This window comes from Drosophila elegans, unplaced genomic scaffold (genome assembly GCF_018152505.1).
Source record: "Drosophila elegans isolate 14027-0461.03 unplaced genomic scaffold, ASM1815250v1 contig_476, whole genome shotgun sequence".
Classification (NCBI taxonomy): domain Eukaryota; kingdom Metazoa; phylum Arthropoda; class Insecta; order Diptera; family Drosophilidae; genus Drosophila; species Drosophila elegans.
Genome location: NW_024545863.1, coordinates 25,889,049 through 25,909,262, shown reverse-complemented (window position 1 = coordinate 25,909,262; position 20,214 = coordinate 25,889,049). Strand labels below are relative to the sequence as shown.

At 36.7% G+C, this 20,214-nt stretch overlaps 1 protein-coding gene across 4 annotated transcripts; it reads left to right on the top strand.

Annotated features, from left to right (window-relative positions):
* The first annotated feature begins 428 nt into the window (after nucleotides 1-428).
* On the top strand, nucleotides 429-12,433 carry LOC108148338 (glutamine--fructose-6-phosphate aminotransferase [isomerizing] 2). Of its 4 annotated transcripts, none has more exons than XM_017275344.2 (10): nucleotides 429-562; nucleotides 6,523-6,574; nucleotides 7,019-7,216; nucleotides 7,283-7,596; nucleotides 7,660-7,801; nucleotides 8,016-8,042; nucleotides 8,230-8,253; nucleotides 8,997-9,118; nucleotides 11,029-11,868; nucleotides 11,936-12,433. In XM_017275344.2, the coding sequence occupies exons 2-10, from the start codon at nucleotides 6,568-6,570 to the stop codon at nucleotides 12,308-12,310; spliced, it is 2,049 nt and encodes a 682-aa protein (XP_017130833.1). In that variant the 5' UTR covers nucleotides 429-562; nucleotides 6,523-6,567; the 3' UTR covers nucleotides 12,311-12,433. The 4 variants fall into 4 exon arrangements, with proteins under 4 accessions (XP_017130833.1, XP_017130831.1, XP_017130834.1 ...); XM_017275342.2 differs by having other exon boundaries at nucleotides 8,961-9,118; XM_017275345.2 differs by lacking the exon at nucleotides 8,016-8,042.
* Nucleotides 12,434-20,214: the final 7,781 nt, after the last annotated feature.

Sequence of the window (20,214 nt, the reverse complement as noted above, 5' to 3'; positions counted from 1 at the left end):
CTCGGTGTATTTTTTTACAACTTACCACAAATTTGCCTGATATTATTAATTTTTGACAAATAAAATCGGTGCGATTCTTTACCAAATAGTCTGCTATTCTTAGTATAATGAACCGTAAACCAGCACCATTAAGTCGCGGCGTATGCTGAGCTTATCCAACCGAATGTGCAACATTTGGGGTTAAAAAAACTCAAAAGTGGTAAAGATTTTACTTTAAGAGTGTAGCTTGCTCCTAAAGAGTAACTGCGACGACGACTTATCGTCGTAAGAGCCGACTTTGCACGCTCTCGGCAGGGTGTGCGTGTGTTGAAGTGGAGTTGGCAAGACTCTTTGACATTAACGATCGATGTGGATCGTGCTATCGACGGTGCTGGTGGCGCAGCAGAGGCGAGGGCCCATAAAAAAGCCACATTTAGTGTGCGCTGCTTTTTGATCTGGTCTCAGTGTTGTTTTAACAGCGAAGTACGCCAGTGCGAGAGTTTCCTGATTTCAACCAAGCCCAGACACAACCTGTTGAACAGCTAAGACCGGGCACTGCATCCCACTGCAAATTACAAATCAAGTGAGTCAAGTAAAGAGAAAGGTGGTGTCGTTATACCCACAAAACACAGGCCTAATAGCTGTGCGGGTGTTGGTCATTACATAGTCACAAAGTGAATTCAAATCATGTCCGCTGTCAAAAGCATGAAACGCAACGTTGTGCGTTTGTATCGATGCCAGCGCGGCAAACTTTAATTAAATTGTTTAGTAATAACATAATCGCCAATAACCTGCAGAGCAAACCTGCTCAAAACCCGAATTAGCGGTCAAAAATCCGTCTTACATAAAATACCAGTTTGTGCCCCCAACTTTTTGGTGCTGATTTTAAGTAACCCAATGCAGGAGTGTTCGAATATTTACCAGTGAAATAAGTTTTAAAAACGTATTTTAAATAGACACATAAATGATATTGGCTCTGGCGAGATGGAATGCACACTCAACTACCAAGCAAGCTGTGTAACCAAATGAAATTTGCGGCCTTTGCCAACAGTAAAGCTGGTGTGTTTTTATCAAAACAACTTGTTTACTTTTTATCTTCGGTGAAAAAGGTGGAAGTCTTTGAGAAGACCATATATGTACAAGAATAAAGTCTTATTTATAATTTACTGTCTGCTAACTAGCTACTGGACACAATCATTTGTTCAGCCAATAATATTTGTTTTATTTTAGTACAGTTAAAAAAAACATTTTTCCCAACAAATGTTATTTATGCAGCATGCGTTCACTTTTTTTGCTTATTTTATTGCATATAAAGGCCTCGATTTTTTTCGAATAGAAAAGTGAAGTTTTTAAAACAGTAATGTTTTAGAAAGTCAGAATAAAGACGTAAATTGTAAATTTAAAGTGGTAAAGTCTATTGATGAAAAGTGCTTTCTTTTTCAATGAGTTTTCTTTAGTTGATAGAACTTAACCGACACCTATAAAAGTGATAGAGAGGAAGCCTATTATTTGCCCACTTGCTTTGATAAGGTGATAAGGTCGTGAAAAGTTTCTAAGAAGTCTATCGACTACTATCCGAACGAATAACTAACACTAGACAAAATCTGAATAGCAGGTAGCAGAAAATCGTTAAGGTGAATTGCAGTCAAGTATAGATTATAATTATTCTAAGTGAACTTAGCCGTTTTATTTCGCCGAACTTCTTGTGAAAGAAAATTTGGAATGCCCAACACACAACAGCGACATGCTTAATGTCCGTAGCTGAAGTATAAAAGGCCATCTATGTAGTGGAATTGCATGTTAAACGTGCCATAGCTACACTAGGAGAAAGGGAAATACACCGTGCAGACCAAAGGCGTGTACGTGATTCATACGAATTTCTTGCTTTTTTTTTTGGTCCGTCAGAAAACGAATTCTCTCTCTTAAAATTTATCAGTTAAATAATTATAAATTATAGTTAAATAATTATATTTTCTATATGTACCGAGATTTTTATAATGAGGACCACTAATAATTATTTGAAAAGACTGTGAGTCAAAATTGAAGGATATCATTAAAAATGTTGTGTTACGAACATTCTGGACAAACTATTATGTTCTGGAATGTCTCAAAAATCTCTTTCAGACGAATTTCAAATTGTATCCCACAAAAAATTAAACAATAACATATAGCAGCCATACGAACAATCAAATACTTGAACTGAAAATCAACATAACTTAAATGTTTTTAGACCTATACGCAAATAAATCTAAATTTTAAAAGTTATTAAGAATATTACATTTTTGCAATAGCTGCAAGGGTATATGAACTTCAGATCGCCAAAGTTTGTTTCCCTTCTTGTTTTTTTTTTATATTCCGATTGATCCCATGGCGGCTATATGCTATAGTCGGTCGATTAAAATAAATTTGAGACCGTTACTTTTTAAAAATAAAATTTTAAATAGCAAAGTTTTAATTTTTGCCGATTGTTCCTATGGAAGCTAACTCGTACAGTTTTGACTAATACTTACTACCTGCAATAGAAGGACAAATTTTGGGAAAGTTTCACGCAAATAGCTTTAAAACTGAAAGACTAGTTTGCGTTGAAACGGACGGACATGGCTAGATCTCCTAGTGATGCCGATAAAGAATATATGTACTTAATAAGGTCGCAAATGTCTCCTTTTCTGCGTTTCAAACTTCTGACTGAAACTATAATACCCTCTTCGAGGGTATAAGGCGCATAAACAATTGCTTACTCCAACACACATAAAAACTCCACAAATTCTGTGGCAACTACGAATTTTTGGTAGGACGTTAAGCCAACCTTCCCGAAAATTGTCGGAGATTACATATTTAAAATAAGTTTTAAAATTTTTCGTTTCTAAATAAAGTGTGAACTTTAACATTATTAATAATTTAAGTTTAAAGTTTGCAACGCATTCAAAGAAAAATCACAGACTCAATAAAACAGGCGAACAGAAGTTTTTTTCAAGCCCAAGCGCATATAATTATACTTTTCTAAGCATAGTTTCCCACTACAGCTGTAGTACATTAGTTCTGGTATTTACTGTAATTTTAATTTAAGAAAATCAATTTGTTTATTCTTTAGTTTAGTAATATCTTTATGAATGATTTGCTTTCCTAACTTAAGCAGAAGCGAATATACATATAAGCATTTTAATTTTAAAAATCACAGAGAAACTAAAAAATATCAATTTGTGAACAGCGTTTAAAAATCAAATAAAATGCGTTCATATCATTTGAGACATTGAACATATTTCTCTAGCTGTTTCAGATGTTTAAACATTTTTTTTCATACTTTTTGCCCAATCACAATTCACAAGCTGTGCCCAAACCTGTCACTATTTTATGTAAAATTTTTCAATAAGGTCCAAGTAGTTGTAAATTTTTTTAAGGACACGGACGAAGTATTTGAGACTTTAAGAGGGTTCAAACCCCTGTAATATATTAAGTCAACCTTAATAACCTTTAAACATTTATATGCAGAACTTTTATTGTTATTTACGAATTGTAGTGCTGCGACGTTAACAGTATAAATCGTTAATAATAAAAATACATTTAAACAGTTTTTTATAAATCTATGTCTAATATTTTATAGTTGTCTTAAAACCCCTCCGCAGACTTAAAACTTACGCCCATGTTTACTTAAGTAAAAAGGAAAGCCAATTTATGCTGAAAAATTGTTGAATAATACTTAAAGCAGTGTCAGGTTTTGTCGGGATGTGTAATATGTACATATTCTTGATTAGCATCACTAACAGAGTCGATCTGATAGTCCGTATGATGCCCGTCTGTCCGCTTCTACGCAAACTGATTTTTTAGTCTTAAAGCTATCTGGTCTTATCAGTATTACAGGTAAACTGATACAATGGAATAGTAAAAATTAATATTTGACTGTTGAGTCAAAAATTGTCTTATTGAGTACAATGCAATACTGATATAATATTATTTTATTTGAATTAATGTGGAAAATTATAGTTTATATATATTATAATTTAAATTAAAAGTTTGCAACGCATCCTATTAAGTGTATATATATATTTTAATCTGCACCATCAAAAATTCGGAACTTAAGTTGTAACAATTTATTTCGAGTTGAATAATGATTTATTTCTAGGGAAATAAGATATCGATGACCGAAATAAGTTAAGAAGAACCGGAGACACAAAAAATATTGGCATAACAAAAATGGTGCCACAGAAATAAATTTGAGTATTATTTATTTAACCAGGGAGTGCATCTGTACCGGAAAATCAAGGTTTGATCTCGGGAAGATTTTAACGAATTAAATTAGTAAGCCAGTGTCATTTTTCAGAAAATTATCACAGCTTATCTTCATTACATCGGAAAATATAGTTGATATAAAGAATGTTTATTCATTGCAAAAGCTGCAAGGGTATATCACTTCGACCCTGAGATGTTTGCTTCGATTCTTCTCTCGATAAACAATAACAAATACTTCATACTGATTGTAGGCTAATATATATCATTTCTTAAAGATAACTTTTCATTTTTTATTTGTTTTCTAAAAAGAATAATTTTTTTTTTATAAAAAAAAATTGAAGATCTCATTCTGGATGATTTTTTACTTATCATTATTCATTTACATTTATACGGATAAGGCGAAAGACCATTGTTTGTTGCTCACTTATTAACATTTGACAGTTCATCGTTACATATATCTACAAAGTCTTATTTTATACCTATAGGACAACTAACATACATTTGAACATCGTCAGCATACAAATGAACACTAAAATTAGACAATTTTGTCAGCATATCATTCAAATACTTTGAAAACAAAAGCGGACCTAGCACAGAGCCTTAAGACACACCACGCTTAAGTGTCAGTGGTTCCGAACAACCAATGTCAGTAAAAACATCTTGCATTCGTCCACTCAAGTATGTAAATATGAGTTTAACAGCAGTACAAGTAAAGTTAAAGAATTTCTGACGTTTTGTGCGAAGGCTTTCGTGGCTATCCATGTCAAATGCTTTGCTTAAGTCCAATAAAGCTAAAAATGGTATCTTATTACTGTCGAGTTTGTGTTCTGAAGTTCTCTGTTATGTCTAATATCGCAGTAGTACAAAACCAGAATTGGTTGTTGCACATGAACTTTGGCCTAAAAATTGATTAATCTGTTGTCCCATTAATTGTTCAAAGACCTTAGAAAGAAATGGCAAAAAAGATATAGGTCTATATTCATTCCACTGTGCAACAAATAGAGTTTGATGAAAAAATGCATTGGTGCGACTATACAGGCCTGATAAATCTCGGTTGGCTGAAGAAGTTCTCATTCTTGGAATTTCTCCTTCACCCTCAGTTTTCGAGAAAAAAAAACCTCAAAAAGGACGATTTTACGGGTTCCTATCTTCTAAATAACTGTCGAACTGAATTCTATTTATTTTTATTTTCAGAAGAACTAAAAGCACTTTGTTTGGTTGTGCCTAAAAGTAGGCATACAGTTTTTGTGAAATGCCTACAATATTCATGTAAAATTTTACATGATTGACATAAAAATGTGGTAATTTAACATGGCAGGGTTGAGAAACTACAGCGGCCAGTATGATTTGAAAAAGGCCATGTTGAATTGAGACATATGTCAATTATGTATTTTTACTTATTTATTTTTATTATTTATAAGGAGAAACACACATAAAACTAAAGCTATTACGGCTGCATGGAAAAATTGAGAAGATAAAAAAGACCTTTAATAATTTTTAAACAATAAAAAATTACACGTTATTATTATTATTATTATTATGCAGCCAGTGACATAACAGACACTAACGCATCTACTGAGCTGCCAATGTCTTCTTTAAAAGAAACGATTGGGCAGTAATCAATAAGGGTACTAACATACTTTCTGAGGTAAAGTAAGATCGGTTAGTGATCCGACGATAGATCTTATAAGTGTTCCGCGCGAACGTTAGTTTTCGGCACTATTTTTGTAACAGCAAAATCAACTGAATATTGATTACAAACTTCTTACTTAGATAATAATTCCCGCTGCAAGGGTAGAATAAGATTTGGAAAGAAGCCGTTTTTGTCGATTAAATTATGTATTACTATATATTAATTCGTTTAAAATCTGTCGATACCGAATAAACTTTCAAACCTTTTAAACTTTCTACTGTAAATAGATGTCAGATTTTTCTTGAGTTAAAATTAATATTTTTAACACTCCGGTTTATTTCAGAGGAGCTGTATGACATAGTCGTTCGATTTGAATCAAATTTAAACCATAATTCTTAAGCAAGAAACCACCACTAAATATCGAAAAACTGACTAAATAAAATTAAAAACAGATAAGTTATAATTTTTTTTTCATTTTTTTTTCCTGGGGGCTATATGATATAGTCGTCAGAAAACTGAGAGACTATTTTGCATAGAAACGGACGAATCGAATTGTTTTCGCAATAACATTTGTTGTTATTTGGTTTTTTATTTTGTAAATTAGTTTGTAATGCTTTCCAAATTACAGCGTAGGTTTTCCCATTATTAATACCTATAAATAATTACTGTATCTTTTTTTACAGATATCTGCAAAGATTATACTTCAAATTGAACTGATATCATAAAAAATGTGTGGTAAGTAGTCTGTTAACAAACCAAATGTTTAATGTACAACGTGCGTTTAATATATAAAAAGGTTTTAAGTTGGTAAAAAATAAAATTAAAGGGAACAAGGCTTGGGCAAGCACAGTCAAAATTAGTTCATTATTAAATTAGACAATCGTTTCTATAGGATAATTTTCCCCAGTTGCTAGCTGTTTAGTCTTAAGCTATCAGATATTTTATAGTACAAAAATTGTCAAAAAAAAGAGTTTTATTCATGTTTTACTTTTATGTCAGCATACGCTTGCAAAGTGTAATTAAATTGTACTAAAAAATAAAAACTCGGTGTTTTTCAATTATTTTTATTGTTTTAAGCATACAAATCAATGTTTAGACGTTTTAAAAAATATTTTATTCAAATTTGGATTGCTAATAGAACATGAATGTTTTTCACACCGTATTAAAAACAAAAAACAGGAATCTTTGCCTATCTGAATTATCTGACGCCCAAGTCGCGTCAAGAGGTGCTTGACCTGTTGGTCACAGGCTTGAAGAGATTGGAGTATCGCGGATACGACTCCACTGGCGTAGCTATCGACTCACCCGATAATAAAAACATCGTAATGGTCAAGCGCACCGGGAAGGTGAAAGTCCTTGAGGAGGCAATCCAGGAGCGTGAGTACTGTGTTATTTTTTAAAATAGGAGAAACAACCAAACATTTTTGCGACCATATTGTACAGACTTCAGTGGAGGAGACTACAGCGAGCCCGTGCTGACCCACATCGGCATTGCCCACACCCGTTGGGCCACCCATGGCGTTCCCTGCGAGAGGAACTCCCATCCACACCGCTCTGACGACGGAAACGGCTTTGTTGTGGTTCACAACGGCATCATCACCAACTACAACGACGTGAAGACTTTTCTGGCAAAGCGCGGCTACGAGTTCGAGTCAGACACGGACACGGAGGTTTTCGCGAAGCTGGTGCACCATCTGTGGAAAACCCACCCCACGTACTCATTCCGCGAGCTGGTCGAGCAGGCCATCCTTCAAGTGGTAAGTTGTTTTTTGTCGTAGCTAAGGAGCAACTCTCAGTCAGTGACCACCTGAAATTTGCAGGAAGGCGCCTTTGCTATTGCGGTGAAGTCCAAGCACTTTCCTGGAGAGTGTGTGGCCTCGCGGCGTAGCTCTCCCCTTCTGGTAGGAATCAAGACAAAGACACGTCTTGCCACAGACCACATCCCAATTCTATACGGAAAAGGTAAGTGGACCAGAGGGTCTTCGTTTATCGCTGCTCTCCCAAATGCAGTTCCTTCAATAGGCATATCTTTTGTCTTCTATCTTTATGTAATTAACTGTCTGTGTGTTCGTTACTGCGTAATAACCAACTACAATCTTGAACTCTCCTGTTGTCACCCACCTTTCGTCCTACCTGCTGCAACTATGCCGCTCTTGGCGTCGATGTCGAACCAAAGATGACAAGAAGCAAAACCTCGATCAAGGTAGTCACCTGACTAGCCCGTTTGCTTTTTAAATCGATAATATGGGGCTGCGGGCTTACTATATACTAAAATAAACATGCTAACTACCTCTCGCCTTTTTTGACTAATTCTAATAATTCTAAACTTGAATAAATAATTGTTAACGTAACACTTACATATATTCTTTCTACCTCTTGCATTTGTTTAGATGCTGACCCTGGCAAACCTCAAGGTAACTACAACATTATTATTTTACACAATTTACACAAATTTCAAATACATTTGCTTGCTTGGTTTTGGCCAGCTTACCTGTACACGTTATTAAAATGAAAAGCAGTCTGTGTCAGGCCTCGATTTGCTAAAGTTATTGACATTTATATTAGAATTATAGAACCGAGCCAATGCAATTAAGAAACATTTGATGAATCATTTTAGTCCTTGGAATTTATTTACATATCTTTATTATAGAAAACTATGATTATTATGTTCGTGAAAAAGTATATAAGAAAAAGGTTTATTCAAATATAAATATTTTCTATCAGTTACCATTCAAACTATTTTTGTCATTTATCTTTTTCGGAAATCAATAGTCCGCACAATCTTAAGTCAGTTGACTTTTAATAAAAATTACACAACATTTTAAACTGTTATTAAATAGTCTAATAATCCTGTACAATTAAAATTTTCTTTCACGAAATTTATTTGCATATCATACTACTTTTCGCTGGTATTTCCAATCTGATGTGGCACATACACATAAACCCATTAACCTAAACACACGCATCGGCGCTTGTTCACAACTGGTCCTTTTCCGTTTCCATTGCCACGGTGAAACTGCAAAACGGCTCCCAATAACATCAATGCCACCGCTAAATCAAATATGTATTTGCAACTGCACATCCAACGCAACGAAACATCAATGACAAATTAACCAAATAGAAATTCGTCCACATGGACAATCCCGTGAACTGCCAGTCCTTCCGCGTTCGGAGAGCACTTCTGAGTTTATGCCCTTGGAAGAAAAGGAAGTAGAATACTTCTTCGCATCGGATGCCTCGGCCGTCATTGAGCACACTAACCGGGTGATCTATTTGGAGGTAAGACATTTGATTATGTTCCATATTTTATGAGCGAAAGTGCCCTTTCCCCTATATCGGATTGCATTTGATTATACTATTTAAGAAATTTGAAGAGAAGATTACATGACTCAAAAAAAAATCTAATCGAAACGGTTTAAATGGTAATGTCGAGTGTGTCTTTTTTCTTTTGAACATATAGGATTCCCCTTGGGATCGCCTCTGCAAAATTGTATGAGGAAAATATTCTTATATCAGACATTTTCCTAGTCGTCGTAATTAAACCTGTTTATTAACCTTATTTTAAAATATATATAATTTTATTAGTCATTCGTATTGGCCTAATGGCTCTGCTGTCTTCTTCAGTTAAACTTTCAAAACTAATTCGAGACTCTGAAAAAAACGTATTATAATATAAATATGTGTTTTAATATTCTGACTGCCTTATTTTTTTTAATATATGTATAAGAAAGTAAAGAACATTTGATTAAACAAATGCATGTTTACGTTTCAATAAACATATGCTACAGAAGACGTACTTTATTATCTTTCTTTAAGCCTCATGAGTCATTTATTTATTAATTTATAGTTAAAAATGAACTGCTAACTTAAACCACCAAGGCTATATGCTAAAATAGTCTATTTTAAATAGCTTAATATTACAAGACTCGAGAAAAGAATTTATAACCGATAGAATTTTCCAAAGATATTACAGGATATACTGCAATATAATTTGAACGAAGGGGCTTATGAAGAGAAAAGTTGGATCTACGAATTGGCAAGCGAATAGGGCGAAAAGTACGAGTAAATCTTGAGGAAACAGAGATGTCTATATAGCTAAGGAGGAGGCCAGAGTTCACCTCACCTATGAAGGCTTATGCAAAAAAATTACTCCACTGCACATTGTATATATGGCCCAACGTTTTATGAAGGTTACCCTTAGCTTTACAAAGAATGACAGAAACATGGCTTTTGAAACATAACTTGCTATCAAATAGGACACCTAATCAGTTACCTGCGTAATACGTTCTAAAGTAGAGTTTCCAAGATGGTTGGAACACCATAATGTAATTGATCTATGCCAAACTGTAGGCGAAGGTATGACATTTGGTCAGAGAATGATAGGCAAATTTTTACGTCGTCCGCATACATTAGAGTAAAAGATGACTTCATTGGGGGACACCAGAAAAAACATTTACGACCGATGAAAGTTGATTATTTAAAAAAACGCGTTGGGTTCTGTTTGAAAGATAGTTCGAAATCCATTTTAGTAAATTAGGAAAACCAAGAAGAGATAGTTTGTGAGGGAGAAGGCTATGGTTTACGGTATAAAATGAAGTCAGTTAAAATATCGTCAGTTTGTCATTTATTTAGGAAACTACGGTCGATGAGAGTAAAAAATTCAAGAAGATTAGTAGTAGTCGACCGATGTTTTACAAAGCCATGCTGTGCGGGAGAGATGATGGAGGCACACATATGTTGAAGTTAACAAGTGACCAGCTGCTCAAAAAGCTGAGATATGGCAGAAAGTTTGGCTATACCACGATCATTTTCGACATCCCCCCTTGAGCCTTTTTTATGAATTGGAATAATAAAAGAATATTAAAGGATAATAAGGATTCCTGAAAACATTAAAATTATGATTTACTTGCATATATGTTTAAAAACGTTGAAGTTATAATGATTTGCAGCTTAACTATTAGATAGTTCCTATGTCAGCTATATGATGTTGTAAACAAAATAACAAAAATACCAAAAAAATTCAGGACTATATTGACTGATCAGCTTGCGAAATTCTAACTCAATAAAATGTATACAAATGTATACAAATACAAACTAACCATCCGTTTTAAATTTGTTCCTAACTTTATCTTGTTTGTGTTGCTATATACTTATTTTGGGTCATTATTTATTTTTCTGTTTGTTTTTAGGACGACGATGTGGCCGCAGTTCGGGACGGAACTCTGAGTATTCATCGTCTAAAGAAAAGTTTAGATGACCCGCATGCCCGTGAGATCACTACATTAAAGATGGAAATCCAACAGATCATGAAGGGCAACTATGACTACTTCATGCAGAAGGAGATTTTTGAGCAGCCCGACTCTGTGGTCAACACGATGCGTGGTCGCGTTCGCTTCGACGGTAACGCGATTGTGCTCGGCGGTATCAAGGACTACATTCCGGAAATCAAACGTTGTCGCCGTCTCATGCTGATCGGGTGTGGCACGTCTTACCACAGCGCCGTAGCCACCAGGCAGCTGCTCGAAGAGCTCACTGAGCTTCCTGTCATGGTCGAGCTGGCGTCTGACTTCCTGGACCGCAACACACCAATCTTCCGCGACGACGTCTGCTTCTTTATATCGCAGTCCGGCGAGACGGCGGACACCCTAATGGCTTTGCGATACTGCAAACAGCGGGGAGCCCTGATTGTGGGCATTACAAACACTGTAGGCAGCAGTATCTGCCGGGAATCGCATTGTGGAGTCCACATTAACGCTGGCCCCGAGATTGGAGTGGCCTCTACAAAGGCATACACCTCGCAGTTCATTTCCCTGGTGATGTTCGCACTGGTTATGTCAGAGGATCGTCTTTCACTGCAACAGCGACGGCTGGAGATCCTGCAAGCGCTGTCCAAGCTTGCTGACCAAATCCGCGAAGTTCTCAAGCTTGATACAAAAGTTCAAGAGCTGGCCAAAGACCTTTACCAACACAAGTCGCTACTTATCATGGGTCGCGGCTACAATTTCGCAACCTGTCTGGAAGGTGCCCTGGTAAGAAATAATTTTTGACGTGACGTACAATTATTTTATTTCTCATCCGTGTCGATACTCTTTTCAGAAAGTCAAGGAGCTGACCTACATGCACAGCGAGGGCATTATGGCCGGTGAACTAAAGCACGGCCCTCTGGCCCTCGTGGACGACTCCATGCCAGTTCTAATGATAGTCCTTCGGGACCCCGTTTATGTCAAGTGCATGAACGCTCTGCAGCAGGTCACATCGCGCAAGGGCTGCCCTATTATTATTTGTGAGGAGGGAGACGAGGAGACCCAGGCCTTCTCATCCCGGCACCTCGAGATCCCTCGCACCGTTGACTGTCTGCAGGGAATTCTCACCGTTATTCCCATGCAACTCTTATCCTATCATATTGCCGTGCTGCGCGGGTGCGATGTTGACTGTCCTAGAAACCTGGCCAAGTCCGTGACGGTTGAGTAAGGCAGCTGAAAAATTCGACAACGACAACTGGTCGGACCTTGTTTTTTTATATATAATAATCTCCATATAAATCAGTTACAAACACACATTTTACACCATTAAAAAGATTTATTAACATTTTTACCCATTGAACTGTTTAAATTAATTTATAATAATTTGTTCCAGATTGAAAAACCGCTTTTAATTTTCGACTTTAAAGCCTTTGAGTAAGAAGTTTTCTGCTCACTTTAGCCAGATTCTGCTGAGATTTGAGATTGGCTTTATATACCCTTCAAGAGGGTATAAGTAAATTCCGTGTTTTGCGAGTTTAGTTTAAAAGCTAGAGAGCTAAAACTTTTGCAATCGTATGTTATGTGTACGCAGATCAAGTATGAAAACGGCGCAGATCGGACGTCAGTCACTGTGGACGGCCGTCCACGTAGTGACAATGAGCACCAGATTGTATGCGCAAGGAGACTACAATACATAGCCCCAATAGTAAAATCTAGCAAAGATGATCTTAAAATATGGTATAGCAATCAAAAGGTATTGGTTTTTATAAGATTTTCTGCATACCAAGACTTTTAAAAAGTCAATTGGTTCAGGAGAAACAGGGGTGAAAGACCTTTTTTTTTTAATATTGGAGCTATTGGGGCAGATGAAGCAAAGAGTGTGGTCCTATTCTGCCGCTAAATACACAACGACACCTTAATCATCCCAATCGGATACTCCGTTCAGAAAATAATTAATAAACAAGATTGAGACTGAGTTTTTAAATAAAAACTTTTGTTCTCCCGCTTGTTTGTTTGGTAAAATCAAATCAATGGCCAGAAACCAATTTTACTGTATAAAGCAGTTCGAGCTTTAAAACTTTAGTTCTACCCATTTACAGGGAAAACTGCTAAAAGTGTGATGTATAACTTTTGAAAGGTACTTTAAAGGGCTATTTGTATACCCTTGCAGAGGCTATTATAATTTCACTCAGAGACATTTCCGACCCTATAAAGTATATATATTCTTGATCAGCATCACGAGCATAGTCGATCTAGCCATGTCCGTCTGTCCATCCGTTTCTACGCAAACTAGTCTCTTAATTTTAAAGCTATCTGCATGAAACTTTCCCAAAAGTTGTCTTTCCATGCAGGTAGTATATAAGTCGGAACAAGCCGGATCGGACGACTATAGCATATAGCTCCCATAGGAACAATCGCAAAAATAAATAAAAAAAATTATAACTTTGCTGTTTTTTAATTTTTTTTTAGTTCTTCGACATATAGTAATGGTTAAATAATTGAGAATTACGGTTTAAATTTCATCGAAATCGGATGAGTATATCATATAGCTCTCATAGAAATAATAAAAATATATAAAATTAGTATATAATAATTGAGCTGCAAATCATCATAGCTTCAATATTTTTAGACATATACGCAAGTAAATCATAATTTTAATGTTTTAAAAAATATTTAATTCTTGCAATAGCTGCAAGGGTATATGAACTTCGGCCTGCCGAAGTTTGCTTTCTTTCTTGATTTCCATTATTTCTTCAAGCAAAATAGTTATGGGATTCTGTGTTCACATTTGAGCGATTTTTTTAAAACGCCAGTAAAAATTTCTTTTTATTTTCGAGTCGTTACCAGTTGAGATTACACAGCTTTCGATATTTAACACACTCTTTACTAAAAATGGAACGGACGGACAGACGAAAAGGAGTAAAGACAGTCGGACACTCGGGCATACGAATACAAAATACCCTTCTACTCTACTAGTAACGGGAATAAAAATAAAGAAATCGTGCTTAATATTCGTGGTATAAAAAACAAAAATTCTAATGTATGTTATGCGATTTTTGCTTTTCAATTTATTTCTAAAATTAGCGTCACTTGTGATCGGCTGTGATTTTGTTAAGTTTTGTAAATTTCCGAAAGTACGCAGCGCAAGTTTATTTAAAAACGTAGCCACGTCCCATCTAACGCCCACAAATCGTGAAAGTATGTACTGTCATTCTGAGACATGTAAGACAGTAGGTGTTGGACTCTGTGTGTGATCATATCTATAGGTAGACACACAAATTTTCAAATTCGAGCAATTATTTTAGAAGTTATAGGGCTAACAAGTCCTCTGCCACCTCTCTGCCACCGCTCTGCCACCGCACTGCCGCGACTCTGCGGCCCCTGCTCGCTAATCGCGGCAGTACAGCGGCAACGAAATAACTATTGGTGGGAGGCGGGGGTGCTCCACGCTCTTAGCTTCTAGAGTTGGCTATGCAGTTCAACAGATGGCGCCACATTAACTTCGATTGTTTCGTAGGAGGAATACTTAGGTTAAAGGGTGTTGGTTGATCAACGGGTATATAATAGTCGGGCATCTCGACTATAGCGTTCTCTCTTGTTCTTCCCTGTTTTAAAATCATTTTTTATAACATTTTTCTCATTAAATTGGTGATGCATACATTTGGGGGAAATTTTTTGCCATGGCTGCTCCGAACTGAGAAAATTTGCGTTTCTGTTGCTTAATAACTTTCTGAAAAATCTTTTAGAGACAATTGCTATGGAACAAGAGTTGATGAATCTCAAGGGTTAGTTAAAGTTAAAAACAAATCGTCTGGACCCTTTTTTTATATTTGCAAAGTGTAAAAAACAGAAAATAAATAAATAAACAGAAAAACAGAAATAACAACTTTTTAGCTGCAAATGTTTATACTTGTTATATACTTGTTTTTTAACATTTTCCTCGTCAAATTGGTGAACCATACTTTTTATTGATTTGCGAAAAGTAACCGTTTTTGTTACTTAATAACCTCCAAAAACGATTTTTTAGAAACATGCGTTATACACCAAATTTTGATTATTATTTAATAATTTTATTCCGATTATTTACCCCCGAAACCACATCAGATGATGTTATCTCCTTGATCCCCTTCTAAGTCGTCATTGCTGGTTACTTGATCGTTTGGTTGTTGATTGCATGAATTTAATTCTCGCAAATGCAGCGAGTCTTCGATGCCTTTGTTGCTCATAATTGTCTCTTAAGGATCAAGCACGTGTCTATCTCACGATACGCTACAAACCAGAAAAATAAAAAGAGAGACCAGACATAGCAACGCATACGAAGCCACACTCGGCCTAAGCTCGCAATCTGAGTCCCCATTCTACCAAAACTAGTATCTGGTATATCTAGTATACCAGCACAACCCATGGTCATACCTGTCGAGATGCTGCACTACATACTCTCCGACATACCTATCTCCAAACATTACAGTTGAAAAATTTCTATACGCTCGCATACGCTCATATCCTCTTTCAAAAAATCTGTTCCTCCACAAGCTTTTATAATAATTGAATTTGTTCCTAAAAGACAAAGAAATAACAATCGGCCTCCGATTTTAGAGTCAGTTCCAAAAAAATGAACACTTCTATATTTCTGGCCTAACAAAATGTAATGGGACTTAATATGAAGCTACCTAGGCTGTACGCTGACTCCTCTGCTTTTAATGAACAAATTTAAGTCTTCACAGAAACTTGGATGAAACCGGAGATTTCCAGCTACGAAGTTTTTATAGAATCGATCGCGTTTCTGGTAGGGGTGGTGGGGTGCTCATTGCTGTTAACTCCAGTCTTACATTGGAGATAATTCAGCCTGATCATGTAGCGCTTGCTCTAAAAAACGAAGGAAAAGATACGTTTATGGCTCCATCTAGGAATGGAATCTTAGGTACTATTAGCGCCATCTAGAGCTCGGCCGTAGAAGGTTCTGGCAGGGGTGAAAAGTCGAACGGAGAGCAACAGTGGCATGTGTCAACTTTCCCTATAATTCACCATAGATCGCTCTATAGGTTACCGCCAACTTTCCGGCGTGGGGTTCAGTCTTTCCCATTTTCACAGCAGAAGTGTAAAGTTTAAAAGGTGCAACTCGTCTAAAGAAAAGTAATCGCCAAGGGAAAATTTTAGATTCCCGGACGTTTGTGCAGTGGTCTGGGGCGAGCGAATGGGCGAGAATCCCAAGGCCCAAGAAGCGAAGACAAGGCTAAGAAAACCGACAGTCGGCGCAGGCGCAACCAGTACATCGCGCGCACATCAAACCGAAGCGCAACCGTCGAGCCCAGCGCAACCGATTTAAAATTGGCAATTACGAGCATTTAGTTGTGTAAAAGTTGTGTTGAGCGGGCATACGGCTCATCATACGGCTGAGCGCCGCTCGTACGTAAAACCAATCGCACACCCACATTAAAAGTGCACAAAGCAGATTTAATTAAAACTACCAATGATTTAAGTTCGACAGCTAAGGGGAGATGTTCGATCGAGCGCAGCTTTAGTTCCGTTTCCCTCTAATTCGCGTATGACATCGGCGCGCGATCTGCTCTAAAGAGAGGCAGATAAACCTTGAATTGGCATCAAATTCGGGCCAAATAAAGCTAAAATAATACCCGGAATGTTTGGCCGCGAAAACGTCTGGAAATTGAGATTTAAACGCTCAAGTCAAGGTTCGATCTAGTTTGCAGCAACGCTAGTGTTTTGTTTGATGGAAAGGCCCGCGAATTTTATTGGCGTTTACATAACACATCAGATAGTACCAGATAGGATTTGCTCACCGAGGCTTTGCGCAAACAGTTTCGGCATACTCGAACAGACGCCGACCTAAGAGAATCTGTTAGGGATAGAAAGCAAAAAGAGAGGGAATATTTTGGATCCTTCTATGAAGCGAACGTGCGGATTACTGTCTGCTTGGAAGTACCCATGCCAGAAAAAGATTTATTAGAAACGCTTCGTAGGAACTTAAGACCGAAAATCAGATACGAACTCTTAAACATTGGCGTAGATTCGGTTGAAAAGCTACGAGATATCTGCCGACGTAGGGAAAGTTTCCTGGAAGACGTGAGGCGTAGCTATGGGTACCAGAAGGAAGTTCCATATCGCTATCAGGTATCTGAATTGGTACCAGAGTATATTTTGGATGATGCTTCGGAGTTTTCGGATGTAGATTTGGGGGCAGAAATAGATGCAATTGCCTTGATATGCTTGAATTGTAGGAGAGAGGGGCATCGTTATCACGATTGTGAGGAGAAAAGAAAGATATTTTCTTATGGCTGTGGCACTGCAAATACCTACAAACCATCGTGTATTAAATGCCAAAAAAACGACAAGCAGAACACACGACCCCGACAACAGTCGTGTGTTCCTCGAAAGCCAGCCAATCAAGATGTCAGCCAATAATAACTTTAATCCCACTAAATCCATATAATAAGTCAGATTCAAATAGTTACCATAAAAATTTACCAACTTTCTGGCCACATCGTGTAAAAAACAATACGCTGTCAGCTGTAAAAACTAACCTGGCAAGATCAGACTCTCGAAACGCAAAAAGAATGAGAGAATTTGGCGGGCGGCGAAAAACATAAACGCCATTAGATATAAGAACACAGATAGGCGACCGTACGCGGAAATTCGCCTTCTAGATAGAGTAGTATTCGGGCTTTTAGAAACAGGGGCATTCATGAGTGCGATAGGTGGAAAGTTGCCCGAAATGGTCATAAAGCAAAGAATTCCGTTTGAGAGAGTGGCAACTACAGCAAGTACAGCTGATGGGCAAAAGCAGGAGGTGGTAGGGCGTTTCAAAACAGCAGTGCAGCATGAAGAAAAAATAATAGAAATCGAAATGTATGTCATCCCTTTACTGAGCCAGGAATTGAATTTAGAAATTGACTTTTGGTCCGCATTTGATATTTTGCCCTCCAATATGAGCATAGAGGAGTTGACTAGTGATGCTAATGCCAATTTGCAAGCAGTTATAAATAAACTTCCGTCCTTTGCTGTCTCGGGTCTGGTAAGAACTAGTCTTCTTTCTTACTCAATTGATGTGGGAGAAGCAAAACCCGTAAAACAAAGACATTTTCCGGTTTCGCCAGCCGGACAACTATTCCGCGTGCTTGTATTTTACTTTTAACATCTCGCATCTAATGATTTACAGTGTAGCTACCAGTGTTCCGTTGCGGGACAAGGCATAGATCCACTAATCAATAGAGCGCATTTAAATTATTTTTCGGTATATGGAAGTTCTCGAAGAACATTGAAGGATTTTGGTCAAAGTTCTGAAACTTTAAAATAATAAAAAATGATCGTAAGTGCTTAAATATTAATACAGTATTTCTTACGTCGGAAGAATATCGGTCTTTAAGGGCCCTTTCCAGCATATGTGGGCATACCCAATATTTCCGCCTCTGTTTTATCTTTTGGGCTTTCTGCTTCTCAGTTGCTACAAAACATGCCACCATTCCAATACCTAATTTAACTTTGGTGTAGTTTATATTCAACATCTTCGATTTTGCTTTCTCAATTTAATTTGATTGTCAACAAGCCCAGCAAATTAACAGTATGACCGAAGCACACGATCTCAGATGAAATCTGTAAACTTCGGTCTCACTAGAAAGAATCAAGTTTTTCGTCGATATGAGTACTAGGCTTTACAGACAAAGAAATAATAATCGGTCGGTTTCAAAAAACTAAACATTTCTATATTTTTAGCCTATCAAAATGACTCCTCTGCCTTTAATGAACATATTTTAGTTTTCACATTAACATGACATGAAACCGGAGAATTCCAATTCCGAAGTATTTCCAAAAAGCTTCAACACTTATAGAACGTTTCTCTTAGAGGATGTGGGGTGATTTATGCTGTTAACTCCTGTCTTACATCGGAGATAATTCAGCCTGAATTCCCCAATAAAATAGATTTGTTAGTGTAAAAGTTTCCTTACACGCCTCATCTATTTTTGTAACCTATTCCCATATCCCCCTGGGTCTGATATTTTAATTTATGAACTTCATTTGTTTGCTTTTAAATCTGTTCTATCTCTACTCTCTGTCACGAATCATTTGATTGTTTTGGGTAATTTTAATTTCCCAGATATATATTGGTCCTCTCCTACTGACTCACATGTTTGCACGCCTTTGTTGGATCATGACATTGTTGATGGACTATTAAACCTATCATTACAACAAATTAGCTTTATCCGTAACTCCTTAAATAAGCAATTATATCTGTTATTTGTTTTGGATACGTCTGCGCTCGTTGTATTTAGAATTGACCCTCTAGTTGTCCCAGAGGACCGATACCATCCCTCACATTCGAATTGACTACTTCTCTACCCTGCCCTGATACCTATTCCCAATTAATTGCATGGATATGGAAAGTGTCACTGAATTATTCTAGTGTTTTTAACACGTTTTTAATGAATGCGTTCCAGACTGACTTCCTCCAAGACATAACAGACCTCCGTGGCTTATACAAGAGCTTGAAAGACTTAAAAACTTAAAAACAAACACTTACAAAAAGTACAAAAGGACGGGCAAACCATCTGATTTTTCGAAATATTCGGTTGCTCGAACGGATTGTAATGTTCTTAACAGTAAATGCTATTCTATGTGTTTGAACCGGCGTAAAGCCAAGTTTTCAAATGATCAGAAGCAATTTTATAACTTTGTAAATGTCAGTCTTGCCTTCCTCAGTACGATTAAACTTAATTGAGACGTCTACTGACTCTGAAATTGTTGACTTATTTGCCCATGATTCCAAACTACCTTTATTGCGGATTCTTTGCTAAACCCAATTAACCCTTACAATTTAAACAGGTTAAATTATATAAAAATACAGGTATTAAAGAGAATTTTCTTCTAAGAGATTTGGAGACCACTACACCAACATGTTCCTCAGGGTCGGACGGGATCTTGGGTGCCCGCTTAAGTTTTGTGCATCAACTATTTGTAAACCGATTCTTAGACTGTTTCAATTGTCTTCCTCAACATCAGTTTTTCCAAATATCTGGAAGGATTCTTTAATTATTATTATATTATTATTAATTTAATATTTATTAATAGTCGGAGGATATAGAGGTATTTCTTAATTGTCTGCAATACCTTGCACATTTT

What these genes read in the sequence shown, in the direction of transcription:
- LOC108148338 (XM_017275342.2), top strand. An exon ending in CCCAATTCTATACGGAAAAG is followed by an intron (nt 7,802 to 8,015) that starts GTAAGTGGACCA and finishes GTCGAACCAAAG; the next exon opens with ATGACAAGAAGCAAAACCTC. An exon ending in CCTGTCTGGAAGGTGCCCTG is followed by an intron (nt 11,869 to 11,935) that starts GTAAGAAATAAT and finishes TACTCTTTTCAG; the next exon opens with AAAGTCAAGGAGCTGACCTA.